We start from the raw sequence: 19,292 nt of genomic DNA on the forward strand, positions 1-19,292 counted from the left end.
GACCAAACTTTGAAACGAACAATTAACTTTTTTTTTTTTTATTCCAAAACGTCTAGGGTAAAAGAAATAAGTGTAAAATATACAACATAATAATCCAAGCATAAGGAACAAAATTCAAAACACGATGGAAAAAAAAAAAAGTACAAACGATCCTTGAGTCATACACAAAACAAGACCTAGCTTTTCAACACAAACTTGGAAAAACAAGTTGTTCTAAATAGAGAACACCTGCACGTCTCCGACATTTATGTCTATATGATTTTGATGCTTAACCCTGATCAGTATCAAACATTACTAAAACAATATTCAAGAGCATCAGAACCATTGGATTTTTATTTTACACTAATTACCTGCCTAAAACTGTGGTACAAGGAAAAGGTTAGTCTTGGTTGTAGCTCACAAAAAACAAAACAAAACAAAAACAAAAAAAAAGTTTTCAGCAGGCGACACATACATGAGTCAATCTGGTTGATCACAGCCCATCTAGTTAAGAAATGAGAGTCAGAGGCCTACACAATCATAATACAACTGAATTGAAGAAGGAAACATGTTTATAAATATAGGGATTACAGTGCACCAGTTTCTGTTGGCCAACACGATGGGGCTGAGAACCTCAGGGCAAAGAGGCATCTTAATCTGAACAAACGTACCTCTTCACATTAGCGTGGAGGCATTCTCCACTTAGCGTGTCCTTAGTAGCCATTCAAGATTGCCATATCAATAACTGCTTAAATATCTCAGTTAAAGAACAGGAGTGAAGCAAGCTTTACTATTTGCAAATAATAAATGTATTTTTATTACTTGGACAAGGAACCATACTGATGGGTGTGAACGGCAATTCTGTAATAAAAGAAAGCTAGAAGATGCAAACCATAAAAAGGCCTATAAAGTCTGTTTGAACAAATGTTATGAATATGCCAAAACACTAGTGTCTTAACCAGGGCTGCTCTTTTAAATGCCACTCACATGAAATATTTGAGAGAACAACTTGAGAAAAAAAAAAGTTTAAATAAAATTTACCACATTTTCAGAGAACTCGCAACAAAAATACCTCAACACATCTGGTTGCCCCCATTTAAATTCTCAATTCTTTCCTAATTGTGAGAAAAGAAAACATAGGAAGGGATTTGATCTTCAGCCCACACAAAAAAAAAAGCTCCAAGTCCCATTTGGTGGGGGTTCCAGAAACAAGTTACCAATGTCTGAAACAACAAGCTGATAAGGCACTTTCTGTAAAGGTGTCCATACTCTAGTGAGGACATGACAAAGCAGGAGCCCCCCTTTGCAGTTACAACTACAGTCTCTTATAATGAAACAAATACAGTCAACTGAGCTAAATACCACTGAATATATCATTTCTGGTCTTAGCTGGTTTGCCCAACACCAATCGAACCAAAGGGGCATGGAGAACAGAACTAAACCTGTGTGATGAAAAGGAGACAAAGATACTGCTCTTCAAGAGGAAAAAAATTTAAAAATCAGCAGGGAAAGAGAGCCTTCAAAAAGAGCATAGAACCAGCATATGAATATAGCCAGATAATATCCAAGCAGATAAATGCCATATAAATGCCTGCCCACTGGAGACCACACAGTAGCACTGCAAGTTCACAAACAGCCAAATAACTTCCTCAGTGTAACATAACCTTAACTGAGCATTCCTTATTGGCAAAAGGCATGCTTTAACATAATAGTCTGAATTGGGCTTGAGTGATATGAATTTTCTGAACCCTGTGTGGAATAACTTGATGCTCTCTGATGCATCTGCTGATTGAGGAGTTAACAGCCCAGCAGTTCAAAGCTGGTTGTAAGAAAATGTGGTAGTTTCTCTTGACATGAGTCTTACAACCAAATTTCTAATCACAAAATCAGTGGCATAGGTCTCGTGGCACTGTGAGGACAATTAACACAGATGCTCTGGGTACATACAAAATAAATCCTCTTTCACAGCATGTAGCAAGACGAATGTTTCCTTATTATGAGACAAGGAAATCAAACAAACACAAAGGGTGGATTGAAAGTGTCATGGGTGATCATTTGAAGAAGGAAAGAAAAAACAAAACGAACTACTATGACTCAGACGGCTTGAAGAGAAATGTAGCGCAGAGCCGTCATACAGCAAATTACAGTCCCTGGGTGTGGACTACAACTCGCACGCCGCTGAAGGATGTGAGAGCAAAGTGTGGGTGGAGTGCAGGAGGGGCAGTCGGGGACCAGTGGGGGGGCACGTGGACGTGGCAAGACTCTGCCACGGTAGCACAGGCGTGCTATTGGCCGACCAAACCCTGCAGCATCATCATGAGGCGACGGGCTCGCTTGCTCAGCGGGCCGTGAGGGTCCTGCTGCAAGAACTGGAACAGCTTCTGTCGCACCTGCGACAGCACGGCGCTCATGTGGTCCCTGGTGACTGGGTCCCCGTGATCCAGGCTCATCACAGCGTCCTCCAGATAGCTACACACACACACACACACACACACACACACACACACAGCTATGAATCGCAACGGTCCACATGCCACTGAAATAGCCAAGAGATTTACATCCCAAGAAATGGTTAGTTATTCATGGTATTATTTTATATGGTCTTTTTCAGATGATACAGCCCATAGTAGCCTCTCTCTGGGTACATAGGGAACTATCAAGAGGAAAATATCCCTTAAGAAAGAACAGGAGACGCAACAGATGCACTTCATTCATGATTAAATGAATGTTATAAGCATTGCCAAATCTCTGATATCACCACATATGGTGATATAAACGATTAATTTTATTGGCAATATAATTTTTGAATTATATTACAAAGAGGCATATTCTAACAAGCAACAGCTATCAGATAAACCTACACATTTTGCCCCAAGAACAGAGCAGAGAAGGAAAAACAAACTGAAGAGCCATACATGCGACTTCTTACATGTTGTCTGTGCAAGTGCTGTAAAAGCAAAACTAAACTTGAGAAGCGCAAATCCAATACTGATTCAATACTGATACAAGGAAAATGTTTCTACTACTAGATTAAAGTTCAAGTAACATTCCTTTTTTCTTCCATAAGCTTTTTTAGTCTCTGCATTTGAGATCATCATTAGTCTGCTTTGAAGCCTAATCTCATTACTTTAGAGAGGCCCTTTCCACTGAGACGGCACTCTAGCAATTAATATTGGATCGCAAAAGTAATGGTGATCTTTGATACACTCCGATTCACACGCACGCGCGCACATGAGGTTTTTCGTCTCCTCATGGGCGTAGAGCTTGACAAAAACCTGATAAAGGACTAATGAAAAGGCACCTGTCCAAATGGGGAATATTCACCATCTGCCTTTAACGTGAAACAATTTTGCAGTCTGATATAAGGTTGAATCCTCCACTTCTTCTAGAGTATGCTACATAGAGGTCACCTTAATTACCTTACAAGCACTCATTAACTTTAAAGCAACGATTAAAAAAAACAAAAACACCACACACAAGCACTTGACATTCCCGGAGTTACGCGTCATGTCCTGTTACAGATGGCCAAGATTTGCGGTCCCAAATCAGACTGCTCCGATTTCACAGTTGCAGAGCCCTTGTGTGTAAACCCTTACCAGGGTTATCTGAACACTAATCTTCCGTCTTAAGAGCCATTAGCCGCCCGTGTTACGGAAATGCGTTGTTCACATTTCAACCCTGTGGCTCAGTTTAAGCCCTCCTACACAGCAGTTGATCTAATTAAGATAATTAGAGAAAGTCAGAGCATCTGACCCAGTGCAACCTCTTGTTGTCTTAATTCTATCAGTCCCCATCAGATACAGTACAACTACCAAACGACGCACGTTGAACCAAATCCAGCTGGCACCTCCCACGTTCCGTGAGACTGCTGTGCCATCCCAAACAGTACCCATGTGTCCATGCCCACAGCTGCAGTGCACGTGCTAATGGCCGAGCATATGGGCGGCTTCACACAGCAGTGTCTGTGAGAAGAGTTCAGAGATGCTCTTGGCTTGCACATCTCTTCCAAAACAGTAAAGGGACTTGGCAGTGGGCAGGCCAGACATTAAGCAGTGATTGGAGGGAGGGATGCCCCTGTCCCTTAGCACGCGTTTGCAGGCCCTGGTTGGGCTGGAGAGGGCTTTAACAAGCCTAGCTCAGTGCTACTCACTGCATCTCTGCACAGTGTGCCTGTCACGCCAGCGAGGTCCAGAACAGCGGCTAGCCGCTCAAGGTCGTCTGCGGAGGAAGCAGGCAGATGGAGGGGGGGGGGGCTGCATTTCGACGCGTCTCCTGGCCTCAGTGTGGCTGAATGGGGAGGCCCTTTATGAACTCCACTAAATTGATTTACATTCCATGGCAGTGGGTGCTTGCACTCGCTTTGTGTGGTCGTGCCTATGAACTCAAACCATCTTCGGTTCAGATAAGGACAATGCTTGGAGGAAGACATGCTGTCTTCCTCCAAGTGCTTGAAGAATACATGAGCTTGCCACAGGGCACTTCAGGTGAAATGCCCTGGCAGAGCATGGAGACCGACCTGATCTTGAGGTCTGTGCGTGTGGCCAGGCTTGTAGAGAGCTGTTGAATGAGTGAGAGCAGCACGGCTTGGTGCAGGGGACACGGGTGCTGTCCAAACACCTGCTGGGAGTCGATGGTCTCGCACACGTACAGCACCAGGTTCAGGTCAGCCGCAGACAAGGCCTGGAGGAACAACAGTTAACAAACAGCGACAAAAAAGCTCCACCACTTTTTCTGGCTTTAAAAAAAAGAAAAGAAAGTTGAATTTCTGTGTGGCCTTAAATAAGGTGAAGAAAACCAAGGAATGGACTGTTGACTGCAAGTTAAATGGTTTTAACTCAAAACAAAAAGTTCCTTTAGTTAGTGTGTGGTTAGGCACTTCATGACCATGCAATTATACCTATAAAGCTGACCTGAACATAACACCTCTGTGCTCGCTGCCCCCCCGTGTCTGACCTGCTGGAAGGCCTCGTTGAGATGGCCCTGCTGCAGCAGCTGCAGGATGCTGGCCTGCTGGGCCTGGAAGTCGAGGTGGGCAGTGGGCACGGGTGTGCCCGCCGCCGAACGCATGGCCTGCATGATGCTGGAGGTGACGGCCGCCTGCTGCTCCTTCATGGCCAGGCTCACCTCGCCCTTCACAATGCGCTGCACCTGGGTCAGGATGGAGTCCTGTAGGCTGCAAGCACCACACACTGGGGGTCAGCCTTCCGTCAGCAATCAGAGCAGCACTCGAAGGCACAGGCCACAGCAAGCATCACTTGCCACAAATCTCTCTAACGGTTAAGGAGCGGATTAATCATGCAGTGCTAATAAGTGAATCACACTGGCCAGGCTGGCTTTTGCTCGATGCTTCTAGCAACAGCACTGTAAGCATCTGCTTGTCGCACTCATAAGTGTGTAATGCCTTCTTGGCCAGGAAAGTCAGTCAGCTCCCCCTTAACTTTCGAATACAAACAGCAAGCTGCTACATAAAGCTTTAGAGTCAGCAATACAATCATAAGGAGAGTGTTAACTGATGGGTATAAGTTTAAATTGGTACATTACTTTCTTAATGAGAGCCAAAGAGCTGGAAGAAAAGCTTTTTTTATACTTCATGAAAGGAGAGCAGTGGGCAGGATAACACAAATTAAGTATTTTGAGCAGAACAATAGCACACCGGTTTACGTTCCACAGTGGCTCCAAATGGAAGCATTGCTTTAGTATTCAGAAGCCTGGTGGGGTAATTTCTTAAAGCTGAGAACACACAAGCAGATTAGTACTAAACTGCCATTATGAATTGTTTTTGCAACTGCAGTACAAACAACGGGAGGGGAAGATTAATAAATGTCTCCAAACAATATTACACTAAGCAAAGTGCTGAGAGAAAAGCAAACCAGCTTTATTGGCAGAAATTAAACCCTGGCTTAAGCACACTTCTGCATACCAAGTGTTTATGCTTTGCCTTAAGCAGCAATCAGTCTACACATCCACAGCGAATATTTCCATGAGAAAGGGAAATTATTATTTTTTTTAAATAATGAAGGATGTCTTATGGCAACCTCCCACATGTGCTACTCACTGGAGTTTCAATAAGCTTTGATTTTTGAATTAAAAAATAGATGACGTGTGGGTGGGTGTGCGGGGGAGGTGAGCGGCTTACTTTCCCACGATCAGGTGGAGCTGGTGCTGAACCTCAGAGCGCACGCTGGCTGCTACAGTAGTGGCCAGCTGATCTTGTGATGTCTGCAGCGTGTCAATCATCTGCTGCAGCTGAGCAATCACAGGGTCCCGTGCATCCTGCTCACGCTGCTTCCTGTTCTTGACATGCGCCTCCAGCTGCTGGATATCTGGGGTGAGTGCGAGGAATCAGTACTGAACTTTAGTACATCAAAATGGTAAAAATAAATGTATTACATGTATTTTTTTTTTAAAAAGAAAAACAGTTCCATTGAGCTTGCTGCCATCAACAATATGTGCAGTTTTTAAATTCTGCTGCCTAACTACTTGCAAAAGGTCTCAAACAGAGGAGGTTTGCCAACAGCACGATGTACCATCTGTTTAATTCCCTCAATATACTGCTTGGGTTTATCTTTTGACTGAGATAAACAAACACAGAAAAGCAGCACAGCACCAGGCTTCCAGATGGGCTTTGAGAGGTGGTGGTTTGGTCATTCTTACACTCATGGGTTCCCTGCTTAAAGCTGTCATTGATCTGCTGGAACATGGACTGGCAGCCGCGCTCAAACACAGGGAGCACGATGCTCTGGAAGGCGTCTTTGTAGGCCGCCTGGATAGGGCCCTGCATGGCTTCAGCTGCCGCGCGTCCCATCGCATCCGTAGTGTTCTGCACAGGGAGGAAAATGGGGACACAGGAGGAATTAAACCCTCCTGTGTAGCAGGTGCTCTTCAACATGAAATGAGTGTGGGGTGCACCAACTCATTTCAAACCATGTGCCCTGGTACTATTGTTACTATTAATGCATTAAATTCTTATACATTATTAGTTGACATATAAACATATACATTAAATATATTGTTATACATACACATACACATACACAGTACACAAGGTATACAGGACGTTTCAAGCCAGTTTCCTTGACACACATTCTAGACTGAGCCTAAACCTAGACTACAATTAACAATGGTTAATCCCCATCAAAAGTGCAATTTATTCCTAGAGTAATCTTAAACTGTGTTCTGGAAAATAGCCCTGTGACCAAGATGAGAAATTCTGTGAAGGCCATGTATCACAGCACTAAAACTGCAGATCCTGCAGAACTTGTGCTAGCCAATCTTTAAACTCAAATGTTTAAGCATGTGCACACATTCACATGCACACTACACACCTTAGACTTGACCACTTTGGTGACGTTCTCTTTTAGCGTTCCCTCCACTGCGGTCAGCTTGGCTGCAATCGTGCTGCTCATCTGCCCAGTCACAGGTTCCATACACTTCGAAATGGCTGCAACACGGCGAACAACCACCAATCAGCGCACCATATAAGTGGGTCCTCCACATGGCCAATCCAGTACACCAGCGGCTCTCAACTTCAGCCCTGGACATTGCGCATATTAGAAGCTTCTCCATGCAGTACTAAACCACTTCAGGAAAGGGAATGAAAAGAATGGGTGGTGATGTTCCTTGTTATTAATAGGACTTCACGCCAAAACAGCACCACCGGCTTCCGCTTGCTGACAATGTTTTTGGGTTGAAGCATCCCTTCAAGCTACCACATAGAAAAGGCCGATTGACCAGCAAGGCGGCCGTCAGACGGCTCTTACTCTGCGGAACGGTTTTCTTCATCTCCTCGCGCAGCACCTTGTCCAGACGGCTGGAGAGCATGGTGCCCAGAGTGTGGGCCAGCTGCTGAGCCAGGTGGTCCTGGAGCTGCTGGCTGCGCGTGTGCCCCTCCGCCAACAGACGCTCCATCCGCCTCTCTGACGCACACAGCCAGTCAAGGGTCCAGCAGCAAACGTGGTTTAAAAGCCCATAAAGGCAGTAAACAGACTGGTTTTAAATTGCAATAGCCTTCAGACATTTAAAAGGCAAGAAGGACAGAACCTATGTATTAGAAATAATAAGCCTTTTTTTTTTCTTTTTTTTTTAAGAGTGAAATGTAACGCATTTTGCCTTAACAAAAGCAGCAAAAATAATACATACTATTCTAACAGTCTACCTGAAAGCACTAGACAATCAATCAGAGACCCTTACAGTTACCACTCAAAGGCTCACCCACAGAGCAGGTCTGAGTTATCCCCATCTCTACTGTCCTCTGCAACAAAACCCTACAGCCTAGCTGCTTAGTGGAAGGATACCTTCCTGCTCCTGTTGTGTGAGTAGGACATGCTCGACATGGGCCATGATGGAGCTCTGCACAGCATCCATGTGGCCCGTGACCCTCTGCAGGAGCTCCTGTTGGCTCTGCCGCAGTTCGGACAGCTCCCTCTGCTGGCTCCTGAGAAGAAGCAGCAGCTCCTCTTGCACTTCTGAACTCAGCTGGCCCCAACAGGCACACGCGCACACACACACACACACACACAAAAGGCTCAGTAGGGACAATACTGATCCAAGAACAGTTACCTCATTTAAACGAGTTCACAGAACACATTACAGTTGTGCAGACATGGAGACAATCATGTTATTCTTATTTCTACTCATGGACATATTGAGTAAGGCACAGAATGGTGATCTTACCTGGTGATCTGCCTGTCTGGATTGTGAGGAATCACTAACAGGGAAACATGACATAAGTGAATATACTTGGGATACCTTTTCTAATTCAAGTTTTAGAATTCAAATAATTCTACACACATGCACTGAGAGGTGGGACATAGTAAAGCAGTTTGGATATAAAAGCTTCGCAACATGGCAGGTGGCTCACCCATCATCCTTCTTGCTTTTGCGTTTGAGTTTGGGGGAGCCACGAGGCGAGGTCTTCCAGTCCTTCACCGGGAGCCTGTGAGAAGCCCGAGAACCGCAGTTCCCTGATGACGACGCCAGACTGGCCACCTCGTCGTCATGGTCACTGAGGTGAAGAAAGGTGTGCCAGCCAGCCACCATTAGAGCACTGCAGACGTCCTTCAGTAAAGGAACACTCCAGTTTTTCTTAACCTAATCTCACTCTCTCATATGCAGTGCATGGTTAATTACCACAGAATAATTTCAGAGCATGTACTGTAACTTGGAACACACTTCTAACGACAGTCTAGGGGCGGTGTTGATAATCTATTAAGTTACGGTTCTTGTGTTTTCACAGTACAGTGAAACATGACATTATGCGTGGTAATCGTATGCTAAAGGTGGAGCAGATTAGGTTGAAAGATCCTGCTTGATGGCTTTTAGCTTGTTGAAATCTTGGGGTGAAATACTCCCTTGTAGACATATTACTAAAAATAATAAAGTAATATACTAGGCTTTATCACACATTTAAATGTTAATTATATCTATAAAATGATTAAAAACTGAAAAATGAACTAATTATATCACATGATTAATTACAGTAAGGCCTATGACTCAAGAAATAGCTCAATGGAGCGTGCAAGTTGCTTGAATCAGTTTTCTGCCAAAACCTGGAAGATACTGTTCCTGCCAAAGCAGAGGCAGTCAAAGCTATCAGTCACATGTCACACGCCAAAACTTTGATTTGAAAACAGAAAACTGAGCTATCCAAGCTCCTTAAAGTGCCTTAAAATACAGCATAAAACATGTAAAAGTTTGTATGATAAGCAGTTTTATTGTAAACAACAACACCACCACAAGCTTTACCCAAGTCGTACATGTTGTATTAAAATGGGAAGTATATGTAGACACCGGAAACTGATCAATTATTCATACTTTGTATACGCACTAAAAGCAGTATGTGATTGTGTCCCTGGGGCTAAGGCTACTGTGTGACTGGTACCCACCTCTGCTCAGCACTGGCATCTTGGCTGTCGTTCTGGGTCAGGTGATACGTGCGTCTGTGGTAGGGAGGAGACAGGTGCCTGTCCTTCAGATCCTCTCTGGAGCTGGACAACATTCACATCCCAAAAAGGGTCATGCAATTTTAACGACTGCCAAAGTTGATACTACATAATATTAATGTCTAACTTTCAGGTTTGGTCACCCATCACTATACAACAACCTCAGAAATTTACGACTACCAACACTAATCTTTATTTATAAAGCTCTTTGTCAATCCTAGCTAGGTAGATAGGCAGCTAGATAGATGGATGGAATTGGCTTTACATAGGAAAGCCTGGAAATGCACAAGCAATTTCATGGTTTTTAGCAAAAACTTGGACAACGGCAAAGATTAAAGTTCACATTTGTGTTGTGAGCATTTCACTGCTCACAACACAGGCCAGGTGTGTCCCTGTGCCTCACCAGTCTCCCAGGCCATTATCGCGCAGGCTGTTCCGTGTCTCGCGGGTGATGTCAGGCGCAGCGGGCCAGCTGTGGTTCGCGCTGCTGTCGGAGCAGGAGGTGGCAGCCACGGCGGCGTTCTCCTGCGATAGCGCCGTCTCCAGTAGCGACGGCGTGGTTCCCAGCCTCTGCTCGGCGTCGCTGGCGCCTGCCCCTCCGAGCTCCAGTGGCAGGAGCACATGCTCCGAGCCATTGCGGTTGCGAGGCGAGAGCAGGTGCAGGGCTGAGGCAGCCGACGCCATGCTGTCCGCGTGGAGGCCCTGGAGCTGGTCGCGCGGCTCGCCCGTCGCCGCACCGGCCAGGCCCCGCTGCAGAGTCTCCGAAGCGATCTCAGGCATGTCCTGTGAGATGGCTGTGGAGGCAGAGGAGATGACGTCCGGGGAGCGGGCCCGGGTGGGTGACGCCTGGGGCAGCAGCATGGGCTCGATGGCCTGCAGGTCCAGGGAGAGGGGTGGGTTCGGAGAGGGCAGTACCTGCATAGGGGGCAGTGGGTAGGGCAGGGGAGGCGCGTGAGTGTAGGGGGCTGCCTCACACAGCAGAGAGGCCTCGCGCAGGAGGGAGGGAGAGCGCACAAGCGGAGGAGAGAAGCCCTGGTGTGCGGCCAGGCCAGAGTGGCATGGGGCGAGGACAAAGGGTGCCAAATAGAGAAGGGGTTGGGGTGCAGTGCCCTCATTAGATTCAAAGGCAGAACTCTCAATGCAAGAGTCAAAAGAAGGACCGTTATGGGTTTTCATATGTAAATATTTATGAACAATGGAAGCCAAAAAAGTGTGAATATAATTCAACCGTTTAAGAACATATGGCGTGGAAAAACTCTTTGAAGGCAAGGTAAACAAAATGACGTGTACACAGTTAACAAAACCAAAATCATTACATACACACACACACACAATTATTTATATTTATATAAGTACCTGGAGGTTTTCTCCCAGGCCTGGGATGAGGATGGAGCTGGACCTCGGGCTGTTGGTGCTTGCGCTGAGGGTCAGGCTGCTGCTGGCTCCGTCCGTCACCAGCTTGGGGCTCTGGGTGAGGTCCTCCACAGCCCTGAAGTAACAACACAGAACACACAGAATTTGAACTATTCATGAATGGGAACCTTCCAAGCAAAAAGCACCAATATAGCTAACTGATTTCTATGTAATAAATCACAAACAGCAGGCAGGCTGCACTGGCTAAATCTGCACTGCAGTATCATATTTTGTGATGCTTTCAGTTCCCACCCAGTGCAGTTGGGTTTGATTCCAGCTCCTCATTCACCTGAACAAGGTAATCGAGGACTGCAGCGAGCTTGATTACCTGGTTGAGGTGTGCTGGGAGAGTACCTCATTAAGAACCGATGCCATAAATTGATTTTGTCCTAGAAGCTTCTGAAGTCCAGCCTAATGGCTAATGACAGGGCTTGGCCCCTACCTTGCGCCGCTGTCTGAACTGCTCACGGCTGTCACTATAGTCAAGCTGCTGGCACTGCTACCAGGAGACGCTGGCACCTGAGGTGGCACAGTGCTATTATTAATATAACTATCATCAAATGTTATTGTTTACTATTAACAACAACCGTGGTATTACCATACAAATATAACGTTAAATGCAATTTGGAATTTGACTGTTAGATTGTTTTTCATATAAAGAAAAGAACATTTCTGGACCACGGTTAGTGAGCATGGAACTTACAGAAGCGCTGGGGGTGAGGAAGGCATCCGGAGTCATAAGTTTGGGCATGGCGGCACCAGCAGGGCTCAGGAAGTCAGCGGGTGCCGGGAGAACGGGCATCTTGCACAGGTCGCTTTGCAAGTCGCTGCCCCCCGACTCCTTATCCGAGTTCAGCGCCTCCACACTCAGATCCGTCAGCGGGTCCGCAAAACCTGGAGAGCACAGACGTCAAAGAACGCGGCAGCACAGTCACACGTGCACACGTGCACGAAGCACAAAATCTGGAAACTAAGGAATTAGAAGAGAGATTAGTTGATGGGACACGGGGAAAAAAAGTAATTAAGGGCATTAAGCCGTGGGCCGTACCAAACCCGTCCTGGGAGGCGGAGCTAGCCGGCATGAAGAGAGAGGCAGCAGCATCCTGGTTGGGCTGGAACCAGATCTGGACGTCCTGGAGGGACCTGTGACAGGAGAATGTATTATAGCGCAGCTGCTCACACCCACTGACAACACTGTACACATCGCCGCGAGAATGCCATGCAGCTTGCCTGACTCTGTATGCAAGGATTAGAATTCATATCCACTAAATGCATGCAGAAACCCTGAGATGCACAAGCCAAGAAGAAATTTATTTAGAATTTGAGGCTTCGGGGATAAACATGACTTTTGTGCTAAATGGGGAAGGGTGTGGGGCTGTTAAACTCACTTTGTGTGCACACAGTAAAGCTTAATTTGAATTCCTGATTTGGACTCCAGGGGCCCTTGGCTTCCCTCTGTGAAAAGCAAATAATAATAAGAAGAAGAAGAAGAAGAAGAAGAAGAAATCAAACCTTTGCACCATAATGCACTAGGAACAGCAAAAACACTGCCATTTGGACTCATCCAAAAGTGTTTCATATCACTCGGTGAACTGTTCCACTGACATTAGCATTTAAGAGAACTCAGACAGCAATAAAAGCAACATGTAAAACGAGCTCTAACCTGTCGTCATACTCTCGCTCTCCTCGTCTGGGGGGAGGACTTCAGTGTGGCGCAGGCGGGCATGACTGACATCCTGAACACCAAAGCTCAGCACAGGGTGTGTGAGCAGGAACTCAGAGACCGCTGTGAACCTGGCACGACCCTTCTCCTGGTCCTGGAAGAGCTCCATCACATACAGCACCTGTATCGCAACATGTGCCCACAATCAGATCACTCACACAGGCTCTGCTCACATCTCCCAGGTCCCACTGAGAACTGTTCAAGTGCCAGATGAAGCCGATACCCAATCAGATGACATTTACATTGTTTGGCAGATGCTCTTGTACGTATTTCTATCAGTACGACAAAATGGAGCCTGTGAACTTGGTGCTGTTATCATCATCATCTCGCCCTACCCACTGTACCAGGTGAAATGCTAACCCATGTCCAAGAGCTCCAGCACTGAATTTTAAAAAATACAGAAACGGCTGCATTCTTCACTTCATACATACAAACAGTAATTAAAATAAAAAAAAGCAGACACCCATTAAGCAGCTCCTAACAGCATTCCACAAATTTATATAGAAACAAGCAAGCACCAAATTTCCATTCCCAATATTTTCTTAATAAAATATTCTTATAAAGGATTGTCATCCCACCGCCAGTGCATCTGCATTTGAAACTACATGTTAATGTTTTCAATGTTAACTGCACTTTTAAATTTTATTTTATATTACATTAATTAAACAGTTTACCATGTGCTGGTAATTAATTACCTACACCATTGCTGTTACCTCAGGAAAAGGCAAAGAATACCTTTGCTATCTTTAGCCTTTGTAACAATATCTATGTTTTTCACTTTTTTGTTCAATTTCAACACTAAATTTAGAACTAATTATACAACATTTATACATTGCACATACACAACCCATACAAGTTCGCCTTGACTACTTTAAGAAGCTTGAATTTCATTCCGAACATACAAAAACTTTTAAATGTGCAAATATTAGCATCAGAACATTATCATAATTTCTTTTGTATATTAATCCATATCAAATATAAGTAAACTGCAGAAAATCCATATTGATATAACATGTTTCTGAAGGAAGTTGGCAGCTACACTAATTCCACAGCACGTTTTATATTTTCTGAATTTACAATGCATCCTGTCTCTGTATAATAGAGGTATATGGACAATGTTTCTCAGACAATATTTGCCCCACTTGTATTAACAGCACAGGAACATGGAAATTATATCTGTTGTAGGTATCAATCCAACATTCTCAACACAGGAACCTTTTTTTTTTTTTTTTAAAGAATTGAGCTCTTTGAAAGCAAGCTATTATTACAAGGGCACATCAGGTCATGGTTTCAGTGTTGTGGCAATTTTATTTTCCATAAACAAGGCAGCACATTTCCAACCAAAACACTACAATCTCCACAATTGTGCTCCAACCATGCCACACATGCTATTATCATTGGCCATTCATAGACTACATCCAATAATATCACCAATAAATGCAGCGCTAGTGAGTGCCTATTTGAGGCAGTGGCGTGAAAACCAGATGAGGAGAAAGCACAGACCTTTCTCTGCACGTCTGTGAGGATGAGACACTCTGCAGACAGGTCCAGGCTGGCCTTCAGACTAGGCAGGACATGGGAGTTTAACGGGTCCGGACTAAACCTAAAACACACACAGAACCCAGATACAGCAGCAGCATTGCCCAAGAATCCTTACGGCTTCATGACAGTGAACTCCTGCAATGGTGCTGCAAAATCTCACCGTTTCCAAGTGAGGACGTTTTTCGAAAAGCTTCAGATACATAATACAAATAAGTAATTTACTGGTCAAAAAAAAAACAAAAAAAAAAAAAAAACTTAAAAAACCTATACTGGAAAGATTTGGACAAACTATATCAGTCAGACAGTTGAAACTGGAAACTACACATAAAACCTTTGTATAAAATAAACTCACCTGATGGTCTGGAGGCAGGTCCATGAAACTGTGCACCACATTTTCAGCTCCTGGTTCTGGTCTGCTCCCGTGATCAGAAACCTCCAGAAGGGCATGCTGGAACACAGCACAACTGAACAATCAGCAGGGAAGAGCACACCTAAAACTGAGAGCTCAGAAAGGCATAAAGCAACAAGGATAACATTTTAGTTCTTGCTTTGAGAGCATATCTGATGATAAAGAATAAATTCTTTCAGCATCTCTTAAGCAGTGCATAGGGACTGGCATAGTCAATAATTATGATATGAATGTGTACAGTCATTAAACAGCAACTTGCATTTATTAGTGTATGAATCAAAACACAGTGAAATAGTTAATGTGTAGAAAATGGCGACTAAACCCCAAAAGGCCACACAGGGTGCCACCCTTTGGCTGCTTGTATGATAGGTTCCTTAATTCTGGTTCTGCAAGAGGCCAAACAGCACTAATTCTGCCAGTTCTTTTGTAGTGGAAAAGCAAAAAAATGGTTCAAGATTATGGCACCGGCACCATGTTGGTGGAAAAGTACCATACGGTCACTCACTCTGGGTCTTGCTTCTTGTGGTTGTCACAGAAGAGCAGGCAGGAGAGAGGCCGTCCGTTATGGGGCTGCCACTCGTGTAGACATCTGCAGGACATGGAGTCAGTTTCAGAGACTAGAGATCGAGATCCTGACCACATACTGACCATTCAGCACTCTAATTAAATGACAAGTAAACAGAGAACTGTTTTTTTATATATATATATATATATATATATATATAAAAAATACTGGACTGAGAGGAATTTCTAAATGGAAATGAACTTAAGTAAATGTGCTTTAATTATAGATCAGTGATTTAAATTTATTCACAAACGTCAGACCGTAGAGGTGATATGAGTTTTCCAATGGGCTTTTTCCAAATGCAAGTAATCTGCTTTGACTCTTTACACAGGCAGTGCATTTACTAGGCATACCTTGGTTGGTCTTGCCCTTCAATGTAAATCTGCCAGAATTTGACATAGCCATCATGACTGGCAGTGGCCAAGACGGTGCCATCAGGGGACAGAGCACCCTCACTGATTCGCTGTATAAAAGCAGAGAGAGTCCACGCTGAGTGCAAGTCAGTGGTGTGTACTGTAATTACAGCATGGGGCAGCTCAAAGTCAGGCATGACTGCCTACCGCTGTGTGTCCGTTAATGGTGATGAAGCCCTCTCTAAGATCGGTGGCGTCCACAGGCCACGTACTGTTACTGGAGCGCAGGATGTCAAGGTCCCAAACCTCAGCCTATGTGCATGAAAGTCCGACAAAAGGAAAAACAGTCAAGAGGTATCAAAAACGGTCCTGAGGCAAAAGATGATTAAAGGAGGGGGCGAACAGCCTGATTGGGGATGCAGTTTACCCGGTCCTCGTGCAGTAGGGCCAGGGTCTGGCACGGGTCCTCTGGACTGTCATCACTATCCTCAGGGATAAAGGGACACCAGATCAGCCTGCGGTTTGAGTTCAGTGGCGTGTCCTCGGGCCTCCGGATGTGCACGATCACTTCGTCTCTGAGGGATGGTGTTAAGGGGCAACAATGCGGCCAAATGCCATGTCTAACATACTCTCACACTTCTGTTTTCCCCGAACATGCAAAAACACCATGGATTAAAGCTTTCCAGCTGTGCACAGTCCTGACGGCTGAGTGTAACTGCTAAACAATGTGCCCAAATCCCAGACCGTGTAACCTGACCCAACAGAGGAAGATACTGTATTTTGCTGTTGTGGCTGGTGAGCTGCCAGATGAACATGTTGCCGGCCTCGTCGACACAGCCCAGCAGGGCAGAGTCGAGGTGGGCAAAGGCCAGGTCCGTGACTGCCCCCGTGAAGCCTTTCAGCAGCGTGCGCTCCGACGAGCCCAGCCGCAACACGCGGATCATGGCATGGTTGTTGGCACCTGGGAACAGGTAGGTGGAGTCAAATTCCAAAATCACAGCACAGCAAACTGCATGACTGTCATAGTCCTAGGAATCCAATTTCCTGTTCATGACCATGCAGATTTCATACATCACCACTAATATTCAGGTCTTTTTTACCATGTCTTGTTGTGATGGAAAACCTGAAGAATGGTGGAATTCCAAATAAATAATAAAAAGGCAAATAAACATAGAACATAAACTTTTGAGGACAAAGCAAACAAGTGTGAAGAGTACCGCATAAAGTGCTACACAACTGAAGCTCAACTCAAAACTACTAAATGCTTACAACTTTTTACATATTGATAGAGAAATACAATTCCATGGAGAAAACTCAGTGGAAGTACGTAAGCTACTTATTATTTCTACAACAATAAGAATTTATTTTATGCATACTAGTCAGTGATTTCAGGACCTTTTATTCTCGACATAATCTAATTAGCCAACCATAGCCCATCACCAACAAGTACAGCAATAAAGATTTTGACCTGTAAAGTGTCTGAATGAACAAAAATCCACTGCTACATCAAACCATGCAGTCACAAATTGTCCTAGTTTGGATATTGCAACGTCTTACGTGATACTAATCAATGGTCAAGCTGAAGGGTGCACAACACACTGAAAAACTCAGACTAGCAAATTTTGTCCACTTACCTCTAATGGCATATGCCAAGTATGCGTTAGACACTGCTATTAAGTTTCCGTAGTAATACTTGTGCTCCCAATCATATTTTGCTACTGGCTGTATTTTAACCTGTAATAAAAAAGCCTTTATGTTCATACTACAGGCATCCACTCAGCATCCACTCAGTATTGCAGAACTGCAGAAATGATTTGCAAAAAATTAAAATCATACCTTATTGCTCCCACGAGCTTTACTATCTATACTAGAGTCTCGACTGGCGACAATTTCCACATTGTTAGCAGTGATGGCAATGCAAGTGGAGCAATCATCCCCAGATAAAGAACTAGAGATTAAATATAGAGGTATACATGTAAAGGAATTTTAAAAATTATGTATCCAGTTACATCTTGTCCTGACAGTTGTTTACTCAACACAACACACACCCTATTGACAATTCAAACATTTAGCCTGTCAAATGTTCTACCAAAAAGAAATCAAGTATATAAGAACTCAGATGTGTTGTTTTAAAGGATACATATATTTACACAGTAATTTACAAAAGAGAAATATCAAATCAGGTAAAGACAATGCTTACATCGTTTGAGTATCTGGTGTGCTCATATCTGAGTTGTGATCTGAGGGTTCCACCAGTGGACTTTGAACCCCTGCACCAATAAGGTCAGCCCCCAGAAGTCCGTTTAACTCTCCATTAACAGAGGTCCTCTGGCTCTCACTTGCAGCGCCCTCTTGTTAAAACAAGGGACAAACATTTTAGGTTCTAGCAGTATTAATGCACTGCCATAATATAGAGCAGTTAAGTTCAGTAAAACCTTCCACAGTCCGATGTTAATAAAAACAAACGTCCTCAGAACTACGAGCCGGGGTAATATGGAAAATGTTTATTAATATTGTCATCATTTTTTTTATTATTCCAAATGTGACGAATCATTTCACAGATAGCAAAGGTAACTAGCTCATAGGTTAAAGTTTCAGAACCGGGTAATTATCAAAGCTGCGTCATGTATAATAACTATTTGTTTGAATTCCATTTAAACAAATATGCTAGCAACCAAGGCGGCTAGTTAGCGACCACACAAAAACAAGAACGAAGAAAGACAGATCAACTGTTAACGTTGCAACAAATGTAAATATACGTACAAGTAGATCGTGTAGTTCTAATAAGCGCCGTGAATCACTTAACTATGTTGTAATTAACAAGTCAAACATCAGAACTAAAGATTAGCGTGTTGTACTAGTAAGCTGTTCGGGGCTAGCCAGCCAATTGGACCGAGCGTCCCTTCACTTTTTTTCTCCTCCAATTTAATCATCAATCATTTAATATCAAGCAAAAGCGCCATTCGAATGCAAAATGTATTAACTGAGGAAATAAATAAGCGCTTAACAAAGAGTCAGTTGTCACTGTGAAGTAAAAGTGACACTGCACAGCTGAGGCCTAGCTAGCTAGCTAGCCGCTACACCTGCGCCGTCCTCCCGTAACTCACCGGCGGAATTATTGGGTCGATCCAATTTCAAGATGTCTCGAAGATGCTGGGTTGCGCCTTCTATATCTATGTTGGAACTGGAAGCCATAAGGTAAAGAAAGGGGTTGTATCGATGAACCGCGACGAATTTTCCACTATTTTTGTCCTGTGTTCGCCCCTACGAAAACCTTGCAACTATTCTGACTTCCGCTGGTGCTCCTGCTTTTTCATTCCCGGCATCGACGGCCGCTTTCTCAGTTCCGTCGTCACGTCCAGATTCG

At 44.3% G+C, this 19,292-nt stretch overlaps 1 protein-coding gene across 2 annotated transcripts; it reads right to left on the reverse strand.

Moving 5' to 3' along the window:
* Window positions 1-22: 22 nt before the first annotated feature.
* Window positions 23-19,224, reverse strand: edc4 (enhancer of mRNA decapping 4). 2 transcript variants are annotated; one of them, XM_027003956.2, is made up of 29 exons: window positions 19,033-19,224; window positions 18,126-18,276; window positions 17,762-17,873; window positions 17,560-17,659; window positions 16,700-16,886; window positions 16,353-16,500; window positions 16,133-16,237; window positions 15,926-16,035; window positions 15,513-15,596; window positions 14,951-15,046; window positions 14,560-14,659; window positions 12,997-13,177; window positions 12,722-12,788; window positions 12,382-12,476; window positions 12,037-12,227; window positions 11,776-11,852; window positions 11,277-11,409; window positions 10,324-10,835; window positions 9,864-9,965; window positions 8,840-8,983; window positions 8,653-8,686; window positions 8,274-8,454; window positions 7,740-7,895; window positions 7,305-7,420; window positions 6,634-6,799; window positions 6,116-6,302; window positions 4,933-5,152; window positions 4,496-4,659; window positions 23-2,448 (listed from the first exon to the last, which is right to left on the reverse strand). In XM_027003956.2, exons 1-29 carry the CDS (start codon window positions 19,118-19,120, stop codon window positions 2,265-2,267), a joined length of 4,191 nt encoding a protein of 1,396 aa, XP_026859757.2. In that variant the 5' UTR covers window positions 19,121-19,224; the 3' UTR covers window positions 23-2,264. The 2 variants fall into 2 exon arrangements, with proteins under 2 accessions (XP_026859757.2, XP_026859756.2); XM_027003955.2 differs by having other exon boundaries at window positions 10,324-10,952.
* Between the last annotated feature and the right edge of the window lie 68 nt (window positions 19,225-19,292).

Source organism: Electrophorus electricus, chromosome 4 (assembly GCF_013358815.1).
Source record: "Electrophorus electricus isolate fEleEle1 chromosome 4, fEleEle1.pri, whole genome shotgun sequence".
In the NCBI taxonomy this organism is placed as follows: Eukaryota; Metazoa; Chordata; class Actinopteri; order Gymnotiformes; family Gymnotidae; genus Electrophorus; species Electrophorus electricus.

Bases quoted from the DNA above. Each gene is read 5' to 3' on its own strand.
- edc4 (XM_027003955.2), bottom strand. From the start codon at position 19,120: ATGGCTTCCAGTTCCAACATAGATATAGAAGGCGCAACCCAGCATCTT. The intron at 15,047-15,512 runs GTGAGTGACCGT...GCTGTGTTCCAG, and splicing joins CACAAGAAGCAAGACCCAGA to CATGCCCTTCTGGAGGTTTC. The intron at 7,896-8,273 runs GTATCCTTCCAC...TGTGTGCGTCAG, and splicing joins CACACAACAGGAGCAGGAAG to AGAGGCGGATGGAGCGTCTG.